Source organism: Crocodylus siamensis, chromosome 12 (genome assembly GCF_052110815.1).
Source record: "Crocodylus siamensis isolate JL-2025a chromosome 12, ASM5211081v1, whole genome shotgun sequence".
In the NCBI taxonomy this organism is placed as follows: Eukaryota; Metazoa; Chordata; order Crocodylia; family Crocodylidae; genus Crocodylus; species Crocodylus siamensis.
Window position 1 is genome coordinate 45229077 of NC_143406.1, and position 27943 is coordinate 45257019.

The following is a 27943-nucleotide window of genomic DNA, read 5'->3' on the forward strand; positions in this document are numbered from 1 at the left end:
ACCAACTATAGAGAAAGAGCTATGCCTGGAAGGCATTGCACACCCCTCTGGAGCTATAGAAATACCATCCTTCCCACTTCTGTTATTGTCCTTGGCAGTCTCATCTCAGTGGAGGAGGTATTTAGAGAGTATTCTCTAGCAGGATCCTAAAGGGTTAAGAAACCCTCTTAAATCAAAAGAGAGAAAGAATGAGGTATTGTTCAGGACTCAGCATCTCTGGGGTTCTATTCCCGGATCTGCCTCACACTTCCTGTGTGACCTTGGGCAGGTCACTCAGCCACTGTCTCTCTTCCTGAGTTTCCCCACTTCCTAAATGGAGCTGATGCCTAATCCCTTATTGTTTTTAAGGTGTTTTGTGCTTCTCCAGTAGAAGGTACTGGCATCTTACGGTATCGATAAAGATTTGTATTCACTTATTACGCATGTTTTTCTCATCTCTGAGAAGCTGCTGCGTTGGTATAGCTGTTGGGTTTTGCGGGGACTCAGCCGTGGTGTAAACCCTCTGAGAGACGCTAGAAAGCCAGATTTCATTTGCTGTGTATGCAGCAACCTCACCAAGGGCAGGTTAAACTGCAGTGCCCTGCTTCTCCGCTTGATGGCACTTTTGATCAAAGATTTGAACTGCCGCAACTCCTTTCTGTTCAGCCTTTCCCGATTTCCCTTCCTCTTGTCTCTCTTCCTCCCCCTTTCCCTTCTCTGTTCTAACATGCCGGGAGGACACTTATTGATGCTAGATAGTGGACAGACATAATCTGATGCTGCTGTAAATTAGCAGCCACCCACGCCCACCAGCCAGCCTGCCTTTCAGTCTCAGGTTTTTTTGAAGCATGTATCAGTGGTGTTTGGCTGTGGTGGGGAATTGAATTCTTTCCGTGTTTCCTATTCCCACAAGGAAATGGCTTCAAAGAGCAAATCCCCACCCCCTTCTCTGCTGCTGAAGGACGTTTTGGGAAGTTAAAAAAAACAAAAAAGCCTCAGCCCTGACAGAACCACTTATTTAACAAGTCATCGTGTTTCCCTCCCAGAGCAGGAGACTGTAAAAGAGGGGGCTGGTCCTTTTATATCCATCTTTTGTATTCAGGCACTGATTACCTACCCAAGGTCATTGATGAGGCTCCTACATACCGCATCATTCGGAGCAGCCAGGCTCAGTCTGCTGCTTTGAATGAGCACGGCTTTCAGTAAGGCTTCTGTCAGGTAAGGGGTGGGATGGGACAGACACTGCCATACAGAGCTCTGGAGATGGGCTGTCTAGAAACCGCCACAAAAACAGCATTCTCTTTTATGCAGGAATCTGGGGCTGAATGAAATCCCTGCCTGGCTGGCTGGCTGTACAGCGGGAGGCAGTGTGTGGGGTCGTGCCGTCATCCTTGGTGACAGCGATCTCCAACATATGCCAGGTCCCCTGCCCCACCGGGCCTGGGGTACTAGACACAGTATAGAACCACCTTGCCAGGCCCCATTCAAGACTGCTCCGAAGTTTCTCCTGTGACATGCAGGAGTGAAATTGCCTCCACACAGACAAGCTCATGCCACTCACCTGGTGCCTGCAGCTGCTGTCCCAGTGACCTGGTGTATTGCTGATCCATCTGTGCTGCAAACCTGCTGTGTACCCGTGGCAATGGTGCTGCATTTGTCCACAGCTGCGGGACCTGAGCGCCTTACAAGCATGAACAAGCACGTCTGTGTGCCCTGGGACTCACTGATTCATAGAGTTTGAGGTCAGGAGGGATGATGCCCATGTCACCAATATGCTACTGGCATGGAGCTGGTGACAGTGATGACCAGCCCACACTGCTGCGAAGCACCAAGCTCACATGCAGCATGCTGTTTATGACTGTGACACCATGCTTACACTGAAGCCTTGCCGGATGACGCATAGAACTTCCCCTAGGCTCAGAGAGCACTTTCCTCCCTCCCTGACTTCGCATGGCATCAGCTGGATGCAGCTGAGGACTAAGTATTGCATCTGCATCATGTGGGGACGCTGAAAAGGGAGCCCAGAGTTGCAGCATCTGAATTTTGGAGAGCAGCAAGTTTCCTTGCTTTCTTCCTTGGGGTTCAGAGATCAAGCCAAACTGCATTCTGCCTAAGAGTGACTTATTTTTTAGCCCTGGCTCATACAGATTTTATGAAACAGGATTTTCTGTTTCTCCTCCCCGTGGTATTTACCAAATTACATGGTGGTGAACATGAAAGCCACATACCTGTGGAGGAGAGAATGAGTAGTTCTCAGTTTTCAGTCTGGCTCTCTTTCTCTCCCTACCCCTTCCCCACCTCTCCCTGCCTTGTGGAGCCAGCCGCTCCGAGAATAGTTCAGGAATGAAATGTCACAGTTTGAAGCTGGTGAGTCACACTCTTCTACCAAAATACAATCTTGCAGCATGTCTCCTGATGGGGACAGCAAGACTTTTCAAAATGCGAGCTTCCTAATGGAGGCCAGGGGTTCTGAATAAACCCTGTATGCTGTGTCCTGGCTGTTTGTTGCATGATGATCATAAGGTACTTTTCCAACTTTAATTATCTAGTTAACATGCCCATCACAATCAGACCAGGTGCCTTAGCCAAAAGAGCTGCATTGTTTCTGTCTGACAATGCACCTACAGTAAGTCTCTTAATTAAGTCTCCCTGCACTGCTGTGAGGTATGTAATTACAGTGAAACCTGCCTTAAGCAACAACTCAAGGGACCAACAAAAATAATTTCCTTACCAGAGCAGGGAGAAGCAGGATTTTACTAGGTGCATTTTGGGGTACTTTGGAGCAAGGTAGTAAAACAAGAAGGGGGCCTAATTAAGGTGGTTCCTTCCCCAGGTTTCCCTGTGGTAGATTAACATCCTCATGCTATATACTGGTATGATATTATTAATACTACTCTCATAATCATGGCTTAGTATAATAGTACTAATTATACTAATTAACATTGTTCTCTTTTCAAAAGGCTCCCTAGGATCTTCATCTTCTACTAGAGACTGCCAAAGGATTGCCACTTAAAGCCAATGGGACTAATGTGTTTCTGTGATGTGGACCATTGTCCATCAGAGATCGGTGAATGGAGGACCTTCCCTCCCCGCCCACATTCATATTATATGAGAACCATCAAAGAGCTTTCACGTGGCACCAAGGCTTAGTCAAAATTGGGCCACGTCAGGCATTGTTTGATGAGGTTTTTGTCTCAGTGAGACCTGAGGATTGTGGTGCAGTATCAAGCTCTCTGCACTGGCATATTTTTGAACTATTAAAATGATTTTATAGAGAGTGCAGTAAAGTTTAATGAGTTTATAGAGCTTGGGCTAGGACTCCACCTATTCTGTAGCCACTGAGTTTGCCACAGAATTCAGCCCTTGTTGCAGATTTCTGCTCCAGAATCTCCTTTTGTTGAAAAAGTATCTCGCCCTCCTCATGGTAAAGATGGCCAAGAAAGGTGACAGGAGCACAATGAGTGCAGTGCTGTATGCTCTTGGCCAACTCAGGTGGGAAATAGCATGTCTGAGAGGTTTAAACTGCCTTCCTTGTCCCTGTGGGTTATTACTTCTGAAACAGAAAGGGAACAAATTAATGCTTATGTGGTTAACACTTTCACTGTTGTTCCATTCAACTAGACGCCTCTGCTGAGAGCTTGCCCTCCAAACTGGCTCACACTCCTTTCCCAGTGCTGAAAGCCTCAAACATCTTCTAATCCAATTCCAGCCTCCCCACTCAATCCTGAGGTGCCATTAGCCATTGTCAGTACAACAGTGACATGTTGAAAAGTGACCATGCAGGGACTGCCTGGAATAAAGTCAATGGACTTAAAAATAAATAACACGGGAGCTCCTGCGCTGACTGTATTGCTCCCTTAAATACTGAATCCAGGATGCAGTTGACGTTTTAAATACATCTGAAGCTATGGTAGAATTTCACAGATTTCCACCAGAAGCCAAGAATTTTGCCACTGGATTTACAGCACACCTGTGCACTCAGTGATTCCTCAGAACCTGAAATTTCCAGCTGGGAATCAGGCTTCCAGACTCTCTCGTACCTCTGCAAACTGTGGCTTCAATAGGCAAGGTTCCACCTCATCCAAGCTAGGATTTCTGCTCCATTCCAAAGGTCACTGGTTCTATCCATTTGTTCTGTGATTGGAAAAAGATGACAAAGTTTATTAACCAAGATGATTTTGGACATTTATTAGCAAGACATTGTCAGGCAACAATGGCAGCACAGACAGAGAAGCTAGTCCCAATCCCGTAGTATTTCCTGCAGGGCTCCCTCCAGCTCACGGCTCTTCTCTGCTGATCCTCTCATATTGTTTGAATAGCAGCTGATTGTTGCATTGTCTAATAAGTGATTCATTTACATTAAGCATCGCTTCAAAGTAGGATTTGATTTGTTTTTTTCAAAGTCACTTCAGTTGTTTAGTTGTAGAGATTCCATTTTTTGTAACCGCATTGTTTGAATGGTTTCTTGGTTGCTTCTACAAACAGCCAAATTCCCCTGATGTAACTTCCTGAGCAGCCTCTGGTGTCACAGAAGTGGAATCAGGATCCAAATTTTCAAAAGAGGCATCTATCAGTGGTCTTGAGTGGCCAGTTTGAGACCTCTGCCCTGAACTCCCTGTCAGTTCTGCTGTCCCTGTAAGTCCACGTGAGGGCAGGCATAGAGCTTCAGCAAGTGGGAATGGCCAGAGCTTCATTGGCATCCCGTTGATCTGCCCCACCATCTCTGAAAGGGAGACACCTCATATTGTAGCTTCTGAAAATCTGGCCCCAAATATTCAAATTCCTGAACTTTAATTTTGGCTCTGCCTCTGACTTCAGGCACAACTCATGGACCCTCTGCCCTGATCTTGCTTTCTCTGTAAAATTAGCGTCAGACAAGCAGCCTCACAAGAGTGTTGGCAGGTAACATCTCTGCTGCCCTTTGAAGTTGAGGAGTTCAAGATATCCATGTATATTAAGTACGAAGTCTTATTTTCATTATGCGTTGCAGGCCTTTATATTATCAGTGCCAATTGCCCTCTCTTCTCTAGTTGCTGCCACTCCTAGGTGACATGGTTTTACAGCTTAACACCAGGTCCTGGTATGATTTCACGCACTTCAAAGAGGACTGATGTTTTTGAATATAGATACTGTTGGCCTGTCCAGTCTTGAGGACTGACATCCTTTAACATCACCACATTTAAGCATTAACTGGGGTGATGGAGCTTCTTTTAAAGTTTTCTTAATTTAGCATGGTGTGTAAGGATTTCCCCTGTAAACCAGCATGGTTAGCTTGTAATTCCTGGTGTGTTCTGCAGAGGCCTAATAGGAATTCAGACTCAGTGGTGGATGTAACGTGCTTTGGTGAAAGTGGACAGCACTGTGATTCACTGTAAGAAACTAGGTGGGTGAGAACCACCTAAGCAGGGATGCTCAGCCTTGTACTATATGATTCCTAACATTCAAAAAATGCTGTCTTGTTACTGATGGATGGAGACTGCCATGCTACTGAAGCAGCCAGGATCACAGATGGGGTTCTTCCCCTGTGGTTCTGGCCAAAGAGCGGCAAAGGCCTTTGGGGGACACTGCTCGTGGAATCAGAAGGTCCCAGAAGGCCCCTGTTCTCTGACAAGCTGCAAGAATTGGCTGTGTGAACTGATTGGGTGAAGTCCAGGAGTGGGAGTCTGAATTGGGAAGAGACAGCTGGGAGGTGATAGCTTGAATACCAGATACTCCACTAACGTGAATAGCAGGTAAATGCGTACTATCCTTAACAGTATGGCAAAACCTACTTCCCAATGTGTTGCCTTTTGGATATGTTGTAATAGACTCTGGTTATCTACTGGTTGAGTGCAGAAACCACCTGATTGCATTACATCTTTCAGCCCTTTGCCTGCTGCGTATCTTTGTACCCCATCTAACTGGGCCCAAAACAGTGTAAGGGAAGCAGCTGTCAAAGGGCTGCTATTAGAAGCCTTGAAAAATGACAGAAGCGCAAGTCAGCTTCATGGCTGCTGATCCCAGAGCCCTAGTCATGCTGGAAACAAGGCTTGTTAAGCACATGGGGCTGTCAGTGCTGGGCACTTAATGAGCGTGGTTTACCTAAACTCTAGGCAAGTGCCTGCTCCAGGTATGTCTAGAGCCTTCCCAGCCTTGAGGCTGTGGGCTTTAAGGGGGTTCCCTGTGAAGGAGGTAGGGAGGAAAGTGAGAACACTGATTGGAAAATGTAGTGGCGTGAGAGCAAAGGGGTTTGCTGGGACAGGATGAGGGACTGGTATTAGGACAGCATCTGCATGGAGTACCTTTATTAAGACAGATCCAGCAGGCAGGAATTGCTAATAGGGCAGGGTGCATGTGCAAAGAACATGCTCAAGGAAGGGAACAGGAGTCCGAGCAAAGGGCACAGAGCAAAAGGAAAGGCCAAGAAAGCCAAAGGAAGGGGGATTGGCAGAGGAACTCCTGTAAAAGCTGGGGGCATCACTCAGTTCCCAATTCTTCTGGAGCCTGGGAAGCCACCTGGCCTGATGTTTGGTTCAGGGGATAGATTTCAAATCATTCTGCACAGTCAGATCCCCGTGGCCCCATGTGGAGTCTCATAGGTTTCAGTGGGACTCAGTGTGGACCTTTGGGTCTGCTTCTGCAAAATAGTTGTCAGGATCAGGGCCTAGGACAGTACCCAGATCAGTCCTGGTGAGAGGCAAAGGAAAGGTACTGTTAGTACCAAGCCATCCATATGCTATGGCCTGGGTTTTGAGGCCACAGAATGGGGGTCTTCAGGCCCTCCCACCCTCCAACTAGTGCTGGGGCTCCAAGTATTGCCAAGAACAAAGAATTGGGGGTTGTTTTTACCAAACTTGCTATGTCAGAGCTGGCCAGCGAGAGAAAGGAAATGAGCCCCTCCTACACCCTCTCAGGACCTGTCTGCCATCAACTGGTGAGCTGAAAGGAAGGAAGGTGACCACAGTCCCTGGCTGGGGCAGTGGCCCCAAATGCGACAGGCCCAGCCCTGAAGTGCTTTGCTGCACCACAAAGCTTCTGTGGGTGCCCTTAGGATTACTGACCCCTTAGGATCGTTTGAGTTATTTAGCCTCTGTGCAGGCCACATGGCAATTTAGCAGCCACAAAGAACCCCCTGCCAGCCCTTCCAATAAAACCACAAAGCCTTGAGCTGCCAGTGAGGCCCCTCCTGCCTTCCTCATTTGCCCTAGAGTCTCACCCCCCTGCCCTCCCGGGAGCCCACAGCACTGTGCTCAGTTGCAGGCAGTGAAATCAGCAGCACATTAGCAGCTTGGTAATGGCCTTGTGTGGTGGAACCAGCTTCCTTCATTAATCCAGAAAATGAGGGTTGTTTTTGTACATGTGAAAAGCTCATTATTTAAATACTGGGAATTAAGGCTCATCAGATTCCGGAGGCTGATTCTGGTTGTGTTTCCCTGGGGTGGGGGCACAGGCCAGCTTTGCACAGGTGTGCAATATGATACAGAGCTGCTCAGGGCCCAGAGAAGCAGGCCACATGCACACCCGCTACTATCACACTCTCCCCAGGCAGGAGAGGCATTTCGCTGTCTTGAGCATCCCTCCCTTCCACTGCACTTGTTTGCCTGTATGCTGATTGAGTGTCACTATGGCTTTGCCTTTGCTGCCAAAAACTACAAGGCAAGTCCCTGTCTGCAAAGAACCTCACTCAGCTACTTCAGAGCAAAACAGTGCATCATGCTGACTAGGATATGACAATGGAAGAATTCATACACCTCCATTATGCCTCTGTAAAAATAAGACCATTGCTTTTTTTGCATGGAAACATAATGTCAGGTAGCTGTGTGGTGCTTGATGCATTGCCTTGGATTGCTGCAGTCAGAGAAGGCATTGGGTTGGAGAGTTGTTGGCTCATAACCTAACAAAAGAGACTTCCACTGGCCTGGAAAATATAAGGTGCACTGGACTATGGTGCTTCCCAGGAGGTGCTGGAAGAGCACAGCCTGTGCCAGGTTCACACTTACAAGTAGGTTTTATGGGATAATGATTTCCAGGGGAGATGGGTGCTTTTGGCAGTCTCTGGGAAAGGGGATCCACTGATGTCTTTGCCAACAGCTGCCTCCTACACAGACAAATACCAGCACTGTTTGTGACAGTGGAAGGCCCCCCTCTTCAAGACAAGCAGACTGCTAAGAACCCGGCTTTTGAATTCTTCCATCAAGTTAGCCACAAACCCTGGATCACCGTCAGGATCTAATGAGGTGAACCACACAGTATGTGCAGTGGAAGCTGCCTGATGGAGTATTATCTTGAGGGTAATGTCTTTATTAATACCAAGGATGAAGTTTTGGCCTTGTTTCAGCCCATGGCAAAATTCACACTGAGTTCAACTAGGGACTGGATTTCACCCTGTAACAGCAGGAAGGAGGCCCTGATGACTGGTACTGGGGCTTGTGCAGGTATGCGGGACTGTGCCCAGTGCTCACCATGTTAATATTTTTTAAATCAACTCCTTGGCCCTTTTGTACTTGGACAGAACCAGGTGGAAACCTCCAATATGAATCCAGTGGCCCTCAAGCACTCTGCTGATGGATCAGCAGGCAGACAAAACTCGTTAATTTACAGAAGAGGCTACAGCTGGGACTAGTAAAAGCTTACTGAGCTCAGCAGCAGGTGAACAGTCTGGCATGGAGCTAACAAAACAGCTGCACCAAGGCCCCCATCCTCTGAGCTGCTGAGTGTCTTCAGAATACCAGGTGAAGGACAGTTGCTGAGGGTTGAAAGGTTCAGCCCCTTCCAGGATCAGGCAGCAGGTTTGCTCTGATTGGATCAGTTCTGGGCGCCACACTTCAGGAGGGAAGTGGACAACATGGAGAGGGTCCAGAGGAGGCCACTCGCATGATCGGGGGGGCAACAGGGCAGACCCTACGAGGAGAGGCGACGGGACCTGAACCTGTTCAGCCTCTACAAGAGAAGCCTGAGGGGGATCTAGTGGCCTGTTACAAACTAGTCAGGGGGGACCAGCAGGGATTGGGGAAGTCCCTGTTCCCCCGAGCACTGCCAGGAGTGACCAGGAATAACAGTCACAAGCTGGCAGAGGGCAGATTCAGGCTACATATCAGGAGGCGCTACTTCACAGTCAGGGCGGCTAGGATCTGGAACCAACTTCCAAGAGAAGTGGTGCTGGCTCCTACCCTGGGGGTCTTTAAGAGGAGGTGAGATGTACACCTTGCTGGGGTCATTTGACCCCAGTACTCTTTCCTGCCATGGCAGGGGGTCGGACTTGATGATCTGCTCAGGTCCCTTCCGACCCGACCAACTGTGAAACTATGGATCTATCTTTGGCATTCCTAACACACCTGTCACTTGGTATCTCAGTACCAGTGCCTGGCATAATATCCCAAAGGCTCTGGGTTGAGTTATGAGATGTTTACTACGGAGTAGACTAATGATCTCTGCAGTAAACATCTCATGTCTACACATGCAGCCCTATTAGGCCACAGGAAACTAATTAGCTCTGCAGCAAGGTAGTACTTGTAAGTACAAGTATTATCCCACTGTGCAGTTTTTTTACCCCCCAGTACTGCGTATGTAGACACTGATGCGGCTGGCTGGGGTGTGCCTCTTAGCTCTCCCCACACTGGAGCACCCTCATGCCTGAGCCACCCAGTTACAGATCTGAAAAGCTGTGATTTGTTCTGTTGTTCATAGCCCTTCCAGTTGGAAAGAGGGAGCACAGCCACAGGCTTTGTAGGCCCTGAGGGCCCAGAAAAGTCTCTTATTCTTCCAATGGACCTCATGTGTTTGCTACATTGGGCTTGTTCACTGGCTCATTCTGTCTGCTCACTGCTGTCAGAACCATTGTAAAGCATGTGCGATTCCCAGATATAGGATCCTGGGTGCAGCCTGTGGAAACCAGAGTACTAGCTAGTCCTGTTTGTCATATGGCTGCATGAAGATGTGTGTCTTTTTTCCCCTTAGCTATGGTGGCTGCATAAGATAACTGATGCTTGTAGGGAATCCCTACGTGACCAAGTTATTACAAGTACCTGCTTATTTATCTAACATTATTAAAGTCTTGAGACCTTTCCCCCAACCCAGTAACCTGAGTGCCTATCCCTTGCATTAAAAAGAACTGCTTTGATCACAATAAACATCCACCAGCCACCAGGGACATCATAAATAAATTAAAAGTCTAGTGAGGCTGTTCAGTGTGCCTTATCCAGATTCTGGAGAGCCAAAGAAGACTGGGAAGATCCAAAGCCCAGGAGCTGGGGTGAGGTGTCAGCTCCTTCCTATATATAGTGAGGGAGCTGCAGCTCCGGTGTCTCCTCTGATCATGCCGGCAGCTGTAAAATGGTGTATGATGACAGGTGATCTGTGGGGTAGCATCACCTTATGGCAGTACATTTCTAACAGTATTCATGACTTTATTTTCTCAGCCTTGCTTTTCTGTAGTCAAGTGCAAAGGCCTTGAACTTGTCAGGTGCCAAGGTCTCTAACCCCCTGCCAGTGCACAGTTCGAGCCCCTGCGGAAGTTACCTTGAGGACCCAACTGCTTGGCATCTCATAGGATCGTGCTTAAAAGGCTTCACTGCACTAGTTTCTCAACCTCTGTTAGTTTTTCAGTGAGGAGGCCTTGATGCTGTTCAAATGCTTGGACTCCCGGGAAAAGGGTTAAGTTCCCTCTGAAAAAGAGAACTGAGCATTTGTGCGAGGAAACCGTGGCCACACAAAATGGAAAACGTGTCTCTGAGAGAAACCAGGTCTTGTTGTTTCACGTTCCTGACTGATCAGCAAAGCCCTCAAGTGCCTCCTGGGATGGCACAGTTAGAGAATTCGGTTGCTTTTCTTCCCACATGGAAGAACGGTGCCTCTTCCCAGCTGAGATATCATGTAACACCGGTGGCTCTCAGGAGGGAGATTTTGCTGCATGTTTGCAGGGCATTTAGCTAGTATCAATGTTTATATTCCAACATAATTCAGGGGCGAGTGCCAATTAGCATAATCTTCCGTGCTTTTGAATGAAAAATTCCTCTAGCAGAACCAAGAGGGATCGATGCTGTTTCTTGCCCCCAGAGACCAATCCTTTCCCAAGCTCACTGCTGCACCAACAGTTACGTTGTAGGAAGATTCCCAAGCTATGCTAAGTGCAAGTTAAAGGAAAGCAAGCTGGTAAACCCTGGTGTGCATCTGTAATAAGGAGGTTGTGATTTGACAATTGCTGTGACAAGCCTACGTCACTATTTTCTTCCCTTATTTTGTTTTGACTGCTATTTTGCTGTGTTTTGCCACCTTTGCTGCGTGGGCTGTAACAACCGAACAGCACTTGTTGCATTGGAAACTTGTGTACTTCACTGCAAAGATTTTGATGTGGTCCCAAAATGAAAAGCACAGAGGCTGGGGACTCCATGACCCACTGCTCCCTTCTAGCTTTTGGTTTAGGCTGCGGCAGCAGCCGTTGTTGAGCAAACGCTCAACCTCAGCAAGTCACAAGAATCATTCTTTTTTATGTTGGGGTAGATTTTCATTATGACCTGGCTTTAGTGGCTGACCACATCACATTACCAGGGCTGGTGGCAGTTGACTCTTTGTGGAGAATAAGCTTCCAGAAAAGAGTTGGAAATTAAGGCCTTTTGATTATAGCCGTGTTGGTCCAAGGACATAGTTAGGCAAGCTTCTTTGGGTAGATGTGATATCTTTCAACTATTCAGTTGGTCTAATAAAAGATATCACTTCTACCCAAAAAAGCTCACCTGAAAATTAAGGCCAACATTTTAGCATCCAATGATTTTGAATGTCCCAGTTTTTTGATACCTGAATTGCAGAGGTGCCAAGTAGTCTCAGTTTCCATTCACATAAATTGGAGCCATGGGTAGCCAGCACCAATTAAAATCAGGTTGCTGTAACTCTCAGGTTGAGCACCCCAGAGTCACTTTGCCCAAGATGGGCTTCAGAGAACAGAAAGAGTTAAGTGTTTTAACTGTCTCTGAGCTCAAGAGAATGTATTTCATTTTGGAAAAGTCTTAACCTGCTCAGAGAGGAGCACTGAAAAATGTTGAGGCATAGAGGGGAATGTGCTATCCCTGTCTCCGAAAGAAAGTACTGCATTCATAGACTTGCAGTTCAGTTGCTTCTACATCATGCTACCTTACAAACAACACAATACCAGTGACTCTGCTGAAAAGGGGCCTTGGAAGTCTTGATGGAAATTTCCAAACCTATAAGCCACTGAACAGATGTGGGCTTCTGCATCCTAACCCTCAGGGAGACAGTTGCATATTTTATAGGCAGAAGTTTTTTTTTTTATCCTAATCTTCCTGTTTTGATATAGAAGCCATGGAGAAAATCCTGAGATTAGCAACACTGGGTTGTTCCAGCATTGAATAGGAATGGGCAAATACTGCTCTGCTTAGATTTGGATTATATTAATACTGAAGTATTTATTTAATTGGAAGATTTTCAGCCCACTCAGTACAATCAGTACTGACCATGGATTAGATTTGCACTGGCCTCCATCCTCCTGAGCTACCTTCTAAGTGGTCTTGCCTTCTCTCTTCTGTTTAATGGATGCTTGCTCCCATCTGGCTCTCACAGGGGTAAGGAGTAGCTGACTGGATGGGTCTCTGTCCTAGCCTTCATGTCTGGATAGCCATAAATCTTTTGCAGCAGACAACTAATCTAACCACTGTGCCACACAAACAAACAGTGGCAGTTGAATGCAGAAACTCAGAACTTGGTTTCCTTGCTACCTTTGTGTAAAAATTAATGAAGCAGTTTGCAGCTGAGATGTTGCAAACCATGCTGGAAAGATCAATATGAGTGAGACCTCATGTGAATGCAGGATCTACTAGTGAGTTTCCAGGTGCCCTCTAAAGACTTGGGGAGAGGAGGGATTCAGGGCAAGGTGGTGCCCCTTCTTCCATAAAGGCTGATGCCTGCCTGGCAGTGCTAGACTGGGCCAGTCAGGGCAGGGCCAGAAGCAGTGAGAGTTCCCTTAGCTTTGGTTTGCTGCTGACAGAGCAGACTAAGGGATGGGTGGCTGCACATCTGAATAGCCTAGATATCTTTCAAAAGTTTTGAGCTTACACAAGTATGGCTGATGTTCAAACTATTTGGCAAATTATTGAGCTTGTTCATCTCTAGCCTCAAAGCAGATACTCCTATTTACATGAGTGAGTTTCACTACCTTTCTCTAGAAATGTGCTTTGTTACCAACACACAGCAGTTCCTTGTTCCTCTTGGAGCACTTACTGTCAGGAGCAAAAACTTTATTGCAGTCACTGGGCTGCCTTCATATGAAGATAGATGAGAGAAACAGCTACTGATGAGATAATGTGACACATACGCTTCTACCAGTGAGCATGCTGTTTACAACATGTAGTTTGTTTCCAAATGATCACAGGTAATGTGCTGGTTTAATTCACAGTAATGAGAACAAGGGGAGAAGTTTAACTAGTTTTAAGGCTATGGGGAGGAGGCAGGTTGTCAGAGACTACTAGGGATTTGATGATTGGTTTCTGAATTAAAACTAATTGGTAACTTTCTTTGATGGCTCTTTTGAAGATGGATGAGAAAGATCTAAGAGAACTTGGCTTTATCACTGATTTACTTCTTCACAGATGATGTCTCAGTGCCATCATAGTGTGCTTGCATTTTCTTTTGAGGAGATAAAAGAGTTGTTGGATTAGTAAATGTACAGGATCTATATTTCAGTTCCTTTGTCTTTATTAAAGATTTGGTAGATCTTAAGATCATTATTATTAAAAACAGCTTATGACATTTCTTAGGTGAGATATCTCTTTCAGATACATCTGCTGTACACTTGTTGTGGTTTTGTTACAATTGAAATTTATGGCAATTATTGTTAACAGGAGGATGGGTCATTAGTGAGTGCATACACAGTCTTTTCTCACTGTCTCTTTTCATGGAATGAATCCTGGGGCATCTTCACCCTATCTGAAAGGGCTTTATTTTAGTTCACATTTGGACCCCACTATGCTAACCAATGTACAAGAGAATGAAAGAACGAAGACACAAATGAAAAGACAGTCCCTGCTCCAAAAGGCTCACTGTCCAACTTTAAGGCAGAAGACAACTGGTGGATCCACACAAATCAAGGAATACAAGGAAATATCGAGAGCATATTTAGGCATTGCCCTCATTTTTTTGTAGGTGACATGGCAGTGTTGGGTTTGAAGGAGGACAATATGGAAGCTTTGCAGGTGTTTACCAGGAGCTCTTTCCAGGCATGAGGAACAGCCTGGGAGAAAACAGGAAGGGTTAGTCAGTACACTGGCTTCTTCCTTATTGTTCATTACATTTATAAGTGACCATCTCGGACACAAAGAATGTGATAACATGGCAAGCCATATGGTATTTTGGTGAAATATCTTAACATTGAATTATTTTTATTGGAATCAACAGGGTGCCTCACAGATACAGGGGTCTACCCACACAAAGCTCATTGCAAGACTAGTTATGGCTCATCACATCTGTGATGTATTTAGGGGGAGTGGGTGGTTTCAGTGGTGTAGCACCCAAGCAACCATGGTTGGAACAGCATATTTGCGTAATACAGAAGCAAACACTCCTCCACAGGGGGAGGGCAATGGGGGAGCAGCACACTCAGCAGCAATTCTTGTTACCTCTTTAAACAGAAGTACGAAGCTTGCATTCCCACAGTGCTGGCCTTCTAGTGCTAGACAAACACTACATACGTTACAAAGGGTCAAAGGAAGGACTTGTCCTCACTCCTACCCACCTAGACAGACCCTTGTGGAGCACTGCATTACAATCAGGTGTGCTAGCCAACCCCAGCCCCTTCATGCACAAGGGGCAAAAACAGGCCTGATAGTACTGACCCGTGCAAACCTCTAGTTTCCTGGTTACTCTTCTTGGAAGATACTTGTGCGTAAGCAACCTCTGTTTGGCTCAAGAAACCATTATCCTTAAACACTGTTTAGAATAAGACATATCAGCGGAGAAACAAGGAATTACACCATCCGTGGAGACTGATCTGCAGCTGTTTTAACCCTAGGAAGTCACCCCCAGATCACAGATGTGTTGCCAGGGCAATGTGTGGGTAGTTCGACCTGCTGCCAGCCTGCAGCGAAACATGTATTCACTGGGGCCGTCTACATTCAACTTTTCATTAGAATTCAATCCCACAATTATTTTAAAACAGAAGGTTATGGTTCTATGCAAATAATTTGCAAATATGCAGAACAGACTTAAGTGTTCAGCAGTTTCTACACAATCATTTCTCTTTCTTTTCCCAAACAGTAGCAGCTCCAGGTAATTTAGGACATTATTCTACCCTTGGAAACACAGTCACCACTCTCTCTGATTTGAATGAGCTGTAGCAAGAGACCTGAGAATAGAATCAGTTCTCATTGACAAAAACAGATACAGCACTTTCAGCCGAGGTCTCTGCTCAGGGTGCCAGCAGGAAGTTCTTAATAGCGTACATTAAACGAGACTAACAAACTCAGTGCTGTACAGCTCTGCTTTATCACTTCTCTTATTGCTATGGGAAGATGAAAAGTCTGGTTCTTTGCAGCACGGGCCATCTGAAGCAGCCTCCTACCGCTGCCTTTTGAGAAACCTTTGTAAACAGCCTGTCCGTTTCCTCCTAGTTTCTCTTCCCTATTGCTGTTAGCTCCGTAGTGCAGTACAGCTAAAGAACAGAGTGTAGCCTCAAATATTTGCATCCTTCCTCAGACTTCTCATTTCCCTGAACTCATTCACCGGTCAAAACAACGCCCCATTTGGTTGTATTGGGGTGCTTTGCAGTCGGAAACCATTCACAGCAGTCCCCAGAATGAGCTGCCATCCGCCTGGTACCTCCGAGTTTCACCTGGCTTTGCCAAGGCCCCAGGGGCCTGTAGGGACAGGCCTGCGGCTCGGAGGGGAAAAACACCCAACACGGCTCCAGCCCAACCCCCGCATGAGAGCCATGGGGGAAGGTGTGTTTCGTGCCAAGCTGGGGCGGGGTGCCCCCAGGTGGGAGGTCCTGGAGGGACCCTCCCAGGGAGGGCGCGGTACACTGCGGTGGTGTGCTGGGGGCGGCAGTGCACTGTGGCCCTGGCTGGAGGGGAGGGGGCAGGAGGCAGTAGCAGCCCCCGCCCCCCTGGCAGGAAATCACTGGGGTAACAGAGAAGCTGCAGGGACAAGCGGATGTGACAGCAGCTCTACCCCCACACCTTAGCCTGCTGCTGTGGGTGGGCCCGCCTGCCCTCCCCCTCCCTCACAGCCAATCCAGAGTGGCAGCCGTCTCCGCCCATAGCACCGCGCGCCTCTCCCCGCATCTCCCGCCCCCTCCCCACTGTTTGGCGCCCCGCGCTGCCCATCCCCACGCCCCGCCACCAATGAGCCGCGAGAGGGGGCGGGGCGGTGGCGGCGCCGGAGTGACAAGCCGCCGGCCAATGGGCGTGCTCCTCCCTTCCCCAATGGCGGCGCGGCCGCCCCCCCCCGCGCTGCTCGTTGGTCTGTCCCACTCCGGGCCTGGCGGGCTAGGTTGAGTTCGCAGCGAGGACCATTAAACACCGCGGAGGGGGGGGGGCGATTTAAAGAGACAGGCGCAGCGCGGCGGCCGGCCGGGGGAGCGGCGGCGGCGGCCGGGCGGAGGACAAGAGGCGCCCCCTCCCCCCCGCCGCCAGGCCCCCCGCGCCCGCCGGCCTCCATGAGGTAGAGGCGGCGGCGCCTCCCCAGCCCCATCTTTGTGCGGCCCGGCCCGGCCCGGCTCGGCCCCGGGCTTTGTTCGGCGCCGGGGGAGCCGCCGCGCCCGCCCGGGGGCCGCTGAGGCGGCGGCTGAGGCGGCCCGGATTGATGTGGGGGGTCTGACATGAGTCCGCCGGCGGCCGGGTGCTGCCATGTGACCGGCTTCAAGGTGGAGAACTGGAAGCAGAACCTGCGGGCGATCTACCAGTGCTTCGTGTGGAGCGGCTCGGCCGAGACCAGGAAAGCCAAGGTACCCCGGGCCGGGCCGGGCGGGGCGGCGGCGGGGATGGTGCGTGTGGGGAAGGGGCGGCCAGTGCTGATCCTGCCCCTCTGTGGACACCCGGCGCCTTCATCCACATCCTTGCCCCAGTTGTGGAAGGGGGGGTGTCTCCAAAAACATCCATTGATCTATTTATTTTTTCTCCCCCCCCACCCCCCTGCAAGACGACCTGCGCTCCCCTTGCCGCCTGCCACTTCTGACTTCAAAATGACTTTGCAGGTTTCTGGCCTCGCTGTGAGGGGGAAGTGTGGGCATCGCACAGGTAGTGGCCGGGGGGGGCGTGGGGAGCCGGGTCCTGGGCTGGGCCCCGGCTGGGCGACGGGAAGAAGTCGTCTGACTCATGCGCCGTCTTCCACTTGCCAGATTTTTCTTTGAAAAGAAACGGTCGAGGGAGCACACGAGGAAACGGAGGTTTAAAGCCGGTTCCTCGCTTCCTAGTCTGGCCGTCCTAAAATAAGACCGCGGGTGTATTTGGGATTTCTGATCCTTTGAAGCGTTCAGTACTGGGCTTGCTTTCTCTCGTGCCACAGTGGTGGGTTTCATGGGGGAGAAAAGAGGCCGAAACACAACTTAATATGTGGGATGGGACTTGCGTGGAGGGGGGCAGGCGGAGGAGCCTGGGACTTTAGTTATGTCTAGTGAAAGCCCAAAAAGCAAAGGCGGGGTGGGAAGGCCGTGCCCGACCCCCAGCGAGGTGGGAAGGCCGTGCCCGACTAGTAACTGGTGTGCTCCATTGCTGGAGGGTAAAAATTAGTTTTGCCTCATGATGTGATCTCGTCTATTCCCAAACTTGTACTGTTCCTGGGGCATTGACACGCTTTTTGCCTCTGTAGGTTGACCCCACATCCTTGTACCTTTTAGTGAATACTTTTAAAAATTAGCGTCATTTATTGGGGAGCTGTGATAAGCTCCAGGAGTACAGTATTTTTTTTCCCTGCAGGCTATAGTGTTCTGCACGTCACTGCTTGAGTGCAAGTTGGAAGTCTTCGTCCAGTAGCGTGCCATATTTTTTCCACCCACATCTTTTAATGACTCTCTTTCCTTTTCCTCTTTTGCTCCTCGTGTGGCTGGTTTATAAAGGAGATGAGTTCAAAGGGACAGTTCTTCTGCCTTCTGAAGGAAATAATCAATATTTCATTGATTCTTTAAGAAACTAAAAAATCAGCATTTTAATGGGTACCAATAGATCGGTCTGGAAGTTGTTGGATTTTAGTCCATGTGAAATGTGTGGAAATACAGGGTGAAATCTTGGCCCTGTTGACTGGTGAGGCTGGTATCTGACTTGCTGACTTTAATTGCATAACCTGACTGAATGCACAGTCACCAATAGTCATTTCACCTTCTTCTAATACTTGGGTATGTACCACTTGGACTTTTTTTTTAATGAAATTATCTCTTCTTTTTGCTTTATTGTTCAAATTTGGAGACTGATGCTAATAGTTTTATCTACATGGAGCTGAATGGCCTCAGCCGCGGTTGTGCCCCACCCACCCATGTCACGTTTCTTTGCCAATTCTTGGTTTTTCTCTCTCGGCTGGGTACTTGCTGTACATTTTTGACACCTTAAATGTTACTAGTAGTGTTTTGTCGGAAAGTCTTCTTACGGCTTAACAACTAGCAAACAGTTCTGTGTTGTTCTGCAGTCCAGGGCTCTGTGTGGGGCACAGTTCTGATGTTTAAAAATCTCTCTCTGTGGATGAGACTTTTCATTATTAGTCCTGGTCAGTTGGTTGAGGTAGATTAAAAATAATAACAACTTTTAGAAAGTGTATCTCAGTTTCCTTGTATCCAGGCAGTGAGCATATAGCAGAGAGAAATATACATCAAGAAATGTGACTTGTTTGTCCTTATAGAGATTGCTCCAAACTCCAATTGGACGGTAATAGGAAAATTCAGTGACTAAAGCCATTCTTGGTCAAAAGAGCCCAGCTGCACACGTTATGCTGCACAGTTGGCTATCTGGTGATAGTGGAACGGTCACATTTGGTCTTTAGATTTCTAGGACATTGATGTTCTGTGTCTTTTTCAAGGGCTGAGTCTTAAAAATCGAGATAGCAATAGAAACTGCAGGGGGCAGAAACTGTCCATTTCTGCTGCTTTACTTGGTTGCTTCTACTGCTTACTGCATTATGCTTTGAAAGACCATTTCAACACTGTTTGCTTCTTGCTGTTTGTTTCCAATCTATTCTTTCTTTTTCTTTCTCTTTCCCTACAGATTTGCATCTATATGTCGTCTTCAGTTTTTAATCCGCAGCACTCTCTCTTATATGATATATTTTTAGGATTCTAAAGATGTAGCTTTCTAAATCTGAGTATTTTCCGGTTATATTTTTAATCGGAAATGAGCAAAGGCTATTATTATACATGGAGTTTTATCAGTTATAACTGATTGATACATCAAGTGGGCTTCTTATCTACAGGCCTCTAAAACATTCGTACAGCTCTGAACCTTTGTACAGGGGGGTTTTAACCAGTGGTATAACATGCAGTTGCACCATGGCAAAAACCTTAGTATAGGTATGGATCCCTGGTACTTAGCTGCAGCTTGGATCACTACATCTTACCCGGAGTAAACTGCAGCAGCACAAGTTTGTTTTACACTATTGTACCTCCTTTGTGCTAGGGTTTTCCATTCATACAAATGCATCAGGTTTTTCTTGATATGATGGTGGCTGAACCCTGCTGAAGATGAGACCCAACTCTGGTCTGAGACTGATGCATGCAGAAAAAGGAGTAGGGAAGGATCCAAAGACAGACAATTCCTGAGGAAGCCATGGTGAGTGGGATGAATGTTTTATCACATGTCGTCAGTTAAATGTAGAAGGGACAGCCTGGCAGTCTGATGCATCTTAGTTCCTGGTCTTTAAAACTGGTGTCTCTTGACTTGACTGTAATTAACACTGGCTAGTAGTAATTCAGTAAGAGCTCTGAAAATTGTAGTTGAGCCTAGGTTCCATGAATGGAAGAGGAAAAGCAGATTCCCTTCTGTTGAAATGTGCATAGCACTGTGGTGCTGAATTTGTGCCTTGGGGGCACCATGTTGCCTCTGAGACCTTCTGATGCTGCTTGTGGCCACAAAAAATTCTGCTTTTGACGTGTGTGTTTCTTCGGCTTGACAGGGAGAAGAAGTATGGAGTTGCTTATGGTGTGTTGCTTGCTCAGTATTGTTGCCCATGGGCCAGTGAAGTTTGGAGACCACTGGTGCAGCAGGATCTTTAGGCTGCTGTTAAATGGTGCATAAACAAATGCAGTTAAATGACTCTTCACCCACTATGACTGAATGAAAGCCTGGCCTTACTGAAGTCAGCATAGGCTTTGCTATTTACATCTATGGGACTTGCATGTCTCCCAGTGAATTTAAACATGAACATTCACACATTTTCACCTGAGTGGAATGTTAGGGATTTTTTAAAATCTGCTCCCTACATTAGCATGTGGTGCTACATAAAAGCGAGGGTAGATGTTCATAAGACTTAGTGTCATCCCAGAGGTCTTTGGAATCTTTACTGTCTACAATTTTTACTTTTGAGTGTTGTGAACCCTGTATGAAAACAGATTATGAGACTAGACCCAGAAAGCAAGAGTATAGTTTATTGTTCAAATTAAAATTAAATTTCTAAATGGTCTAAGCATAAGTTTGGACTTGAATTTTCAAACTGTGCATCCAGTGGGTTGAATGAGGTTACACACTTGAGTAATAAAATCCTAGTCTTCAGTACTGAGAATCTCTCTTGAGGGTAGTGGATGTCAATCTCTCTGTAGTGCATGATTTAATTATGCACCTAGATCTTTAAGAGTTGGTAGGCAAGTAGAGACCTTCACCATTTAAGGACCTGCTGTTCAACTCCTTTGGCAGGATTCTTGGGTTTTGCAGGTATACTCTTTCCCCCGCCCCCTCCCCATCATTCTCCCTGCATCTCCCAACCCTTTACTATGCTCCAAGATGATGGCAACTGACTTTTATTTCTGGGCCAGTAAGTGCATAGTACAAAGTAAACCTGGAGCCATGTGCTGCGCCACAGTCATGTTATACCAAGGGTCCTCTCTGTGTTATAATGCACCACTACTACACACTTGGCCTGGTAGACCAGCACAGTCCTAGTTAGGGGCTATATCCTTTTACTTACAAGGGGTGGACTTGGAATGTTTCTCCTGTTAAAGAACTCTTACTGGCTCCTTTCCTACATACATCTTAAACTAGTAAAAGCTTTTAAATAGGTAGAAGCATTGTAAGTGAAACCTCTTGCAGAAGACTTCTTTGCACATACATACTCCAATGTTAGGTTTCTAGACCACAGACCTAATTTAGAACACACTTGATTTTACTCTTCCTCTCAGTACTTATAGCTAGAAGGATATATTTTTTTTTTTTCCCCTCTAAGGTTAGGAACAGAACCAGTTTCATATATGTACTGGAGTGCAAGTGCTGTATGTTTTCAGCGATAAATACTGTAGTTCACAATTTGAATTTGATTTCTGTTAAGTTCTTGTTCAAGTGGTAACTTCATATTAACTCCAAGGCTGTGCTGTCAGTGGAGCTCAAGGAACATTTCATGAGGTGCCAGTTGGAGCATCTTACCCCTCTCTCCCTGCAAACAGTTGGAGGGCAACGTGGTAAGAGCGAGTGGCACCCTGGCAACCTCAACTTCTTTAATTTGCAGCAACAGATGGACCAGGAACATCTTCCAGGCTGATCCACCCTCCTTCAAAGACTGTCTTAGAACTAATGGAAATTTTCAGCCTATTTTCTTCTTAAAATGCTTACACTAAGGTATGGTATTGCAAATGTGTGATGGGTATGAATGGGAACAAGCCTGGATTTAAAAAACTTACCTCTCTTTCCCTGCTATTGTCTATATTCCAGCAGTGCATGGGATGCGTGGGACCAGTATTTGTGCTATGGGCTGTCTGCCCCAGTTTCTTACCAGTGTCAAATCCAGCTGCAGGCCTCTTTCCTGTTGGCCACTCAGAATTTGGAGAATAAGAAGTCCCATGCACCTGTGTAGATATCACCCTTGCTGCTTGTGGAATGAAAGCCTAGCCTTCGGAACAGAAGGATCTTGAAGTATCACGTTCTAACTGCAGACATAGCAGGGCCTCTCAGGTGTTGGGTTCTGCTAATGGAGATCAAGTGGGAGTGATCGTTCAGATGCAGTGCCTCCAGTCCCAGATGACAGTGGCCTCTTGTTAGCAGGATGAGGCACTGTTCCAAGTTCCTTGTAGATTCCTCAGTGTCAATTCTAAGAACACTGGGACCTAGGCCAAAGGTTGGGGATTAACTTTGTGCCATAACATGCTATGATACACCTATCATAGCAAGAAGCAGTTCTGGATGTTGGCACAGAGCAGTCTGAACCATCACTAACTACCACAACAATGGCCTAGATACACTGGCATGTACAGTGTGATCTGAAGATTATACAGATCTATCCATCCCTTGGTCTGAGTGGTCAGGTGAATACAAGCAGCCTCAAGGCCACACCCACCCTTCTGTTCTTTTCTGTAAAGTGGGACAGATGAGGCAGAAGGGCACAGAAGACTCCTATTTCTCCAGCCCTTCCCCTCCTTCCACTTTCTGCTCTAATGGAAATTATTCTCCTGGTTCTTGGTTTCAAAATTGTCCAAGATCAGCATCACATCTGGGGTCTGGCATGGCATTGACAGATTTATCACCTTGCTTCTCCTCACCTGGAAAGAGAGGCTACTGGGGTGAATACTAGGCAGATGTTCCATTTAGTTTGTATTAAACATAGACAGTATCTTTACTCCAGTGGATACTATGAGAAGGAGCCTAGTGCACTGCATTAGCAGGTCTGCCAGTCCCCCTCTTTGTGCCAAATAGCCTTATTGGACCTTACCTAGTTAGTGTACTGATATTGAACACGCTTATCCTTACAGGTTCTAGATGTGGATCCTTATGGGTTCTCCACTGCTTCTGGATTTGTAATGCTTATCCTTATAGATTCTCCACCACTTCAGGATTTGTTACTGAGAGTGCTCCAGTGCGTGTCTAGAAACATGTCTAATGCAAGAACAGGTGGAATACCAGGACAGCATCTGAAGCCTCATTTGTTTTAGCCAAAAGTGCTGTTTCATCAACTGGTGGTCAAAAAGGATGGTATACCAAAAACACAATGGGACAAAAGGGTCCATTTCTAACCGCAAGATCCCAGTCTCAGGAGGGTTGTTATGACCTACGAAACCCATTTGGACAAATCGTGCTTCTAATCAAGCCATGTCAAATAAGGTTAGCCAGCTATAATGATTACAGTATAGAGAATTTTTTTCCCCATATCACTTCCATGCGTTCAGCCTCCTCACTTTCTGACTGTCACTGCAGCATATCGGAGAACCAGAAGGACTCCCAAGTGCATTCTACATCATTTGACACAAGACAAAAAATTGGATAGTCTATGCAGGAAGTCTTTCTCCTCAGTCCAACATGGCATTAGAGTTTATAGTTCAGCTATCCATACCATCTCTAGGGAATAATGGCCTTATGTGCCAACCATCTGCTAAGAATAAAGCAAACCCGGTGAAAGCCTCAGTAGCAGAAAGATGGGTAGCTAATTGTTGCTAAATGCCTCATTTGGTATATCAGAAGTTGCAGCAAGAACAGTAACTTCAGCTGTCATGCAGATGACCAGAGGACTTAAGCAACATACATCAGGTCTTTCACCATAAAACATGGCATGTGTGAAAGATTCTTCATTAGAAGAAGACAGTTGGTTCAGTGCAAGTTCAAGAGGAAATGTCTGGCGTTGAGCCTTCAAAGAGTGGCAGCTGCTTGGTTTTGATATTAGTAGCTTTAATACCATCTTCCTCTTCCTCTTAGTATTTCACATGAGGACATCAGTATTGGCATCAGCCCCCTGTTCTACTAGAACAAAGGAGAAAGCTTCAAGCTCCATCCAAAGGACAGGGAGACTACATCCCCTTGCTCTGTAACAAGCCTCTTCCAGGTCAGAGGCTTGAACTGCCAGTCTGTCCTAAACTGTTCACACTCTTTCCTTCAATTTGTAGACTGGCTTTTCTTACCCGCAGCTGGGAGTGCCATCACCAGACAAGCAGATCCCAGATGTAATTCCAGTTCTGTGGAATAACTCCCAGAAACAGGCGTCAGAGAAGATATTCTAAAGGAATTCCATCCCAGGTATTTTGTGGCTACACAGGAAAAGTATGGCCTCTTAAATGTGAGAGAGTTCAACTCTACCGGGGTAGAAAAGATCACATTCTGTATGTTAATCTTGGGAAGGTGAGGGGGACTGTGGATGCTGTCTACCAAAGCTTAGTGTGGGGGCTGTGGTTTAAAGGATGTCTGTTCCACACAGTTATTTAGGGCTTTGCTTCAGACATTCCTTTGATTCTAGAAGGGGGCGTGGGGATTACTGCTGGAATGAGGTTCCTTCTTTTGACCTTTCTCCTTCCATTCAGGTACTTTCAAAGTGCTCTTTTTGGCGACAGTTTCTAAAATGACAGGAATATGCACATAAGCATACCCATCTGAAAAGAAAGGTCATCCAAGGATGATTTGCACATGTTCCGTTTGAAAGCAAAGACTCAGAATAAATTAATCACTTTCTTTCAGAATAAAAATGTCCCTTTGTTGGGACATGTGTGAACTTGGGAGGCAGAGCCTTCCTCCCAGCAGTGTTTTTGAAAACACAGTCTACTATATTGACTGTCAGATCGGAGTTTCTTGAAGTCGGTGTTTTTTTCCAGCCTGCTAGGCCTTGTGGCTTCATCTGCATCTCCTCTGTTCAAGATTAGAACTCTTCTCACTTGCAAGATAAAGTAGTTCAAGTTGCTTATGGACCAGTGAGGAGGAGCTCATTCTGTTCATCTATGCCAGGTAGCTGTGGAACCATGGGACTGGTACTTACACCATAGTTCTGCATCTGGTGGGCAGTGATTAATGAGCCAGGGGCAGGAGAACTTCAGAAATGTTCTGTAAAGACAGTGACTGTTAAGATACCTGCCTTAGCATATAAATGGGTCCGCCTGTAAAAGGCACAATTTTGGGGGACCTGAGGGGTAGACTTCTTAAGGCTTTTCTTATTTTGTTACCCAGACAACAACAAAGCAAGTCAGAGCCAGTGTGATTGGGTTGCCCTTGCCTCGACAAGACAGCACTGGTTTTCAGACTTCTTTCTTTCCTTGGGACTAGGCCTATTTTCAGGGGAGAAAAAGCAGACTTTACCGCCTGACCTTTTTTGCTGCATCTGACAATATAGGCCACAGGACCAACGGAGCTAAAGACATCCATATATATACGTGGTCATGTCAAGTAGGAGAAGTTTGCACTTGGATATCTGCTAACACAGCTCTGGCTTCAGCTCCAATCTAGTCTATACTTGCTTTACCTGAAATTTTTCAGTCTCTTCTCTGTGAAAGTCCGTATGGTAGTTGAATGCATTTACCATAAGCTAATTGATAATAGGTCTATTTACTCATGACACAGTAGAGATTTATGAATGGTTTGTGGATCATCTGTCTATTAGTCAGACCTGACTGCATTATGGGAGCATAACTAAGTCTTATCAAGCATAGGAAGCCTCTGAAAACTTGCTGTTTCATTTTCAAAACATGTTTATAACCATAACCTCTTCCCAAAGAGTAATCAAACTACCAGTCTGGTGGTTGATCCTACCCTTCCTAGTTATACCCAAGGGCAGTGGTGCTGTATTCCCATCCTGAACTTCTAGCTTGGTGAGCACCTTGAGAAATCTGCCAGTATTCTTTCCTAGACCCTATTCATTCAAGCAAAATGGGACTTCCTACATGGGATGCTAAAAGCTTTACAAATTTTGGTAGAAAGTCAAAGTCCAACTTACTTTTCCTTGTGCAGTAAGTAACAAAGAGCAGCTTGTTACTTCAGACTTTGAGTTATGGATTAGGTCACATTCCACAAGGGCAAAGGCAGCCTTCTTGGCATGCCTTAGACATATCACCATTGAAGCTTGCAGGGCCATCACATGGAGCTCCTTAATTAATGTTCACAAAACATCCGCTACACCTAACATCCTGAAGTGGTGCTTAGTTTGTGGTTATCAGTCATTGCTGTTTGATTAGCACTCGCTCCCACCTTGCTTTGCTAGCGCTCTATCAAACTATCCTATTATTAACTTTGATTTTTCTTGCGTGCCCTGTGCACATCCCTTTACCCTGCTTTCATCTCTTCCTCAGATCTTATTTGTGAACTGACCCAGTGAAGGGGAAGGAGCTGTAGCAGCTAGAGCACCACATCCTTGTCTGTAGCTTCATCCTTGTTATGTAGGAACAGCAAGGCAAGGGCCAAGAGTGCCCCAGTGGGTGCTCTCACAAAAGGCTGTGCCAACAGCCTGCTGAGTCCATCTAGGTAGGAGTAGCCTATTTATTTATTTATTTATTCCTATTCTTAGTCATAAGGTAGGTGTCTGGGGAAAGAGTTGGTCAAATGGAAGAACCTTCAAGTGAAGTGAGAAGAATAGCAGTAGATTGAGTGGGGTGGGGGATGGGAACTGGGGTGTGATTAGTCCTGGTGTTGAGCTTACCCTTTTTTTGTTGCTTGCAGAACTGATTTTTCCCAATTGTCATATTAAGACTGCAATTAGGGGTTTCATATTTAAAATGACTTTTTACTAAAAGCACTTTTCTGTATGACCTATCTAGTTTGTGTCAATATTAGGTAGTTTCTGTTCAGCTGACTCTTTTTGGTTTCGTTCTCTTAGCTCAACAGCAGAGGCATGAGCATGATGTTGATGTAGGAAGTGTGCCCCTAAAAAGCTTTCCCTACCAGTTCTGTGACTTCTCTGTGCTGCTCCTTCAAGGGTGGACTGCAGCTGCCAAAGTCCATATGGAGGTGGTGGAAGCCTAGAGTTGGTCTCTCTTTTTCCATAACTGATACTGATATGACTGCTAGTGTTTGCTATGAGAGAACCTATGAATTACAGCTTTCTTTTTTTAACAAATGAAAGTTGCACACCACAAAGAAAAAACTATATGAATAATTCAAAGGGTCATGAAAACAAACATTAGTCTAGTAAAACAATAATATATTAGAAGCCTTGTATACCAATCCGTATTACACTTTAAAGAATAGATGTTTCCAGACATCCAGCTTCCTTTCAGTGTATTTCAACAGAAAGAGAATTCTAATTGCAGAAATTAATCTTTATAGAGTTTACACACTCCTGTCTGTATAGGTTACTTTAATGGACAGTTCTCTAATTTTGAATCTTTCCCATCTGTTCTAACCCAGCTAGAAATGTAGAAACCATAGTTATGTAACATTCAAATACACCTGTTCCTTATTTAACAAATTGTGTGCATTTGTGTGGGTATGAAACATCAGGAAGTCCTAACTATGGGCAGGACTATAACTGCCTTTTATGTAAGTCACTATAAGAGGAATTCTTGGTACAAGCATTCTCTTAGTAGAAATAAGTTCTGTATGAAGTTTCTTAAGATTTGAGTCTTTTGCTAGAGCTGTGTTTAAAATATCCTCCTAAAAGTCACAGCACTGAGGCCAGCAGTTGCCTAGACTAAATTGGCTCATAGTAGCAAGGACTCATCCAGTCTGTCCACTGACTCAGTCATTTTAGAGCTCCCCAGTAACTTAGGCTGCCCTGTCCAAAAACAAAAATTACCATCTTTTCTAGGACCTGGCTGTTAGCGAAGTTCAAAAGGAAATACACAATCTCCTACCCTACCTTCAAGAGACTTTTTTCTTGCAGACTTGGTCTCCATACTCCATTCATCTTTGCCAGTGCTTGTTTCCTGCAGATGCCTCATCTCAGGCCCTCTGCTTGGGAGCTAGGGAGTGTTCTTGCTTCCTCTGAAGTCTGTCTGCTGCCTTCACTCCAGCAGGCCTGCTTCTGAACAACAGTTGCATGCTTTTGTGACATTATTCCAGGCCTCATTTCCCTACACGTAGGGAGGGAGGGAACACTTAGCATGGATCAGGCTGTGCCTTAGTATACCCATATTTACAAAAGTGGAACAGCATATCATAGACTAATCAGCTGC

At 46.2% G+C, this 27943-nt stretch overlaps 2 protein-coding genes and 1 long non-coding RNA gene across 4 annotated transcripts in view; 2 read left to right on the forward strand and 1 right to left on the reverse strand.

Annotated features, from left to right (window-relative positions):
* DHRS7B (dehydrogenase/reductase 7B) overlaps positions 1-1842 on the reverse strand; it is a 25905-nt gene extending 24063 nt beyond the window's left edge. The window contains exon 1 of the mRNA XM_090023587.1: positions 1541-1842. Within this exon, the coding sequence (XP_089879713.1) occupies positions 1541-1671 (131 nt within the window). The 5' untranslated portion in view covers positions 1672-1842. The remainder of the gene's footprint in view (positions 1-1540) is intronic.
* LOC149855064 (uncharacterized) overlaps positions 1-8048 on the forward strand; it is a 13873-nt gene extending 5825 nt beyond the window's left edge. The window contains exon 3 of the long non-coding RNA XR_016438648.1: positions 2940-8048. This is a non-coding gene — a long non-coding RNA (uncharacterized LOC149855064). The remainder of the gene's footprint in view (positions 1-2939) is intronic.
* An 8354-nt stretch (positions 8049-16402) lies between these two features.
* The window catches only part of USP22 (ubiquitin specific peptidase 22), a 180406-nt gene continuing 168865 nt past the window's right edge, over positions 16403-27943 (forward strand). For both annotated transcript variants that reach the window (XM_090024813.1, XM_090024814.1), the window contains exon 1: positions 16403-16906. In XM_090024813.1, coding sequence (XP_089880939.1) covers positions 16781-16906 — 126 coding nt within the window. In that variant the 5' untranslated portion in view covers positions 16403-16780. The remainder of the gene's footprint in view (positions 16907-27943) is intronic.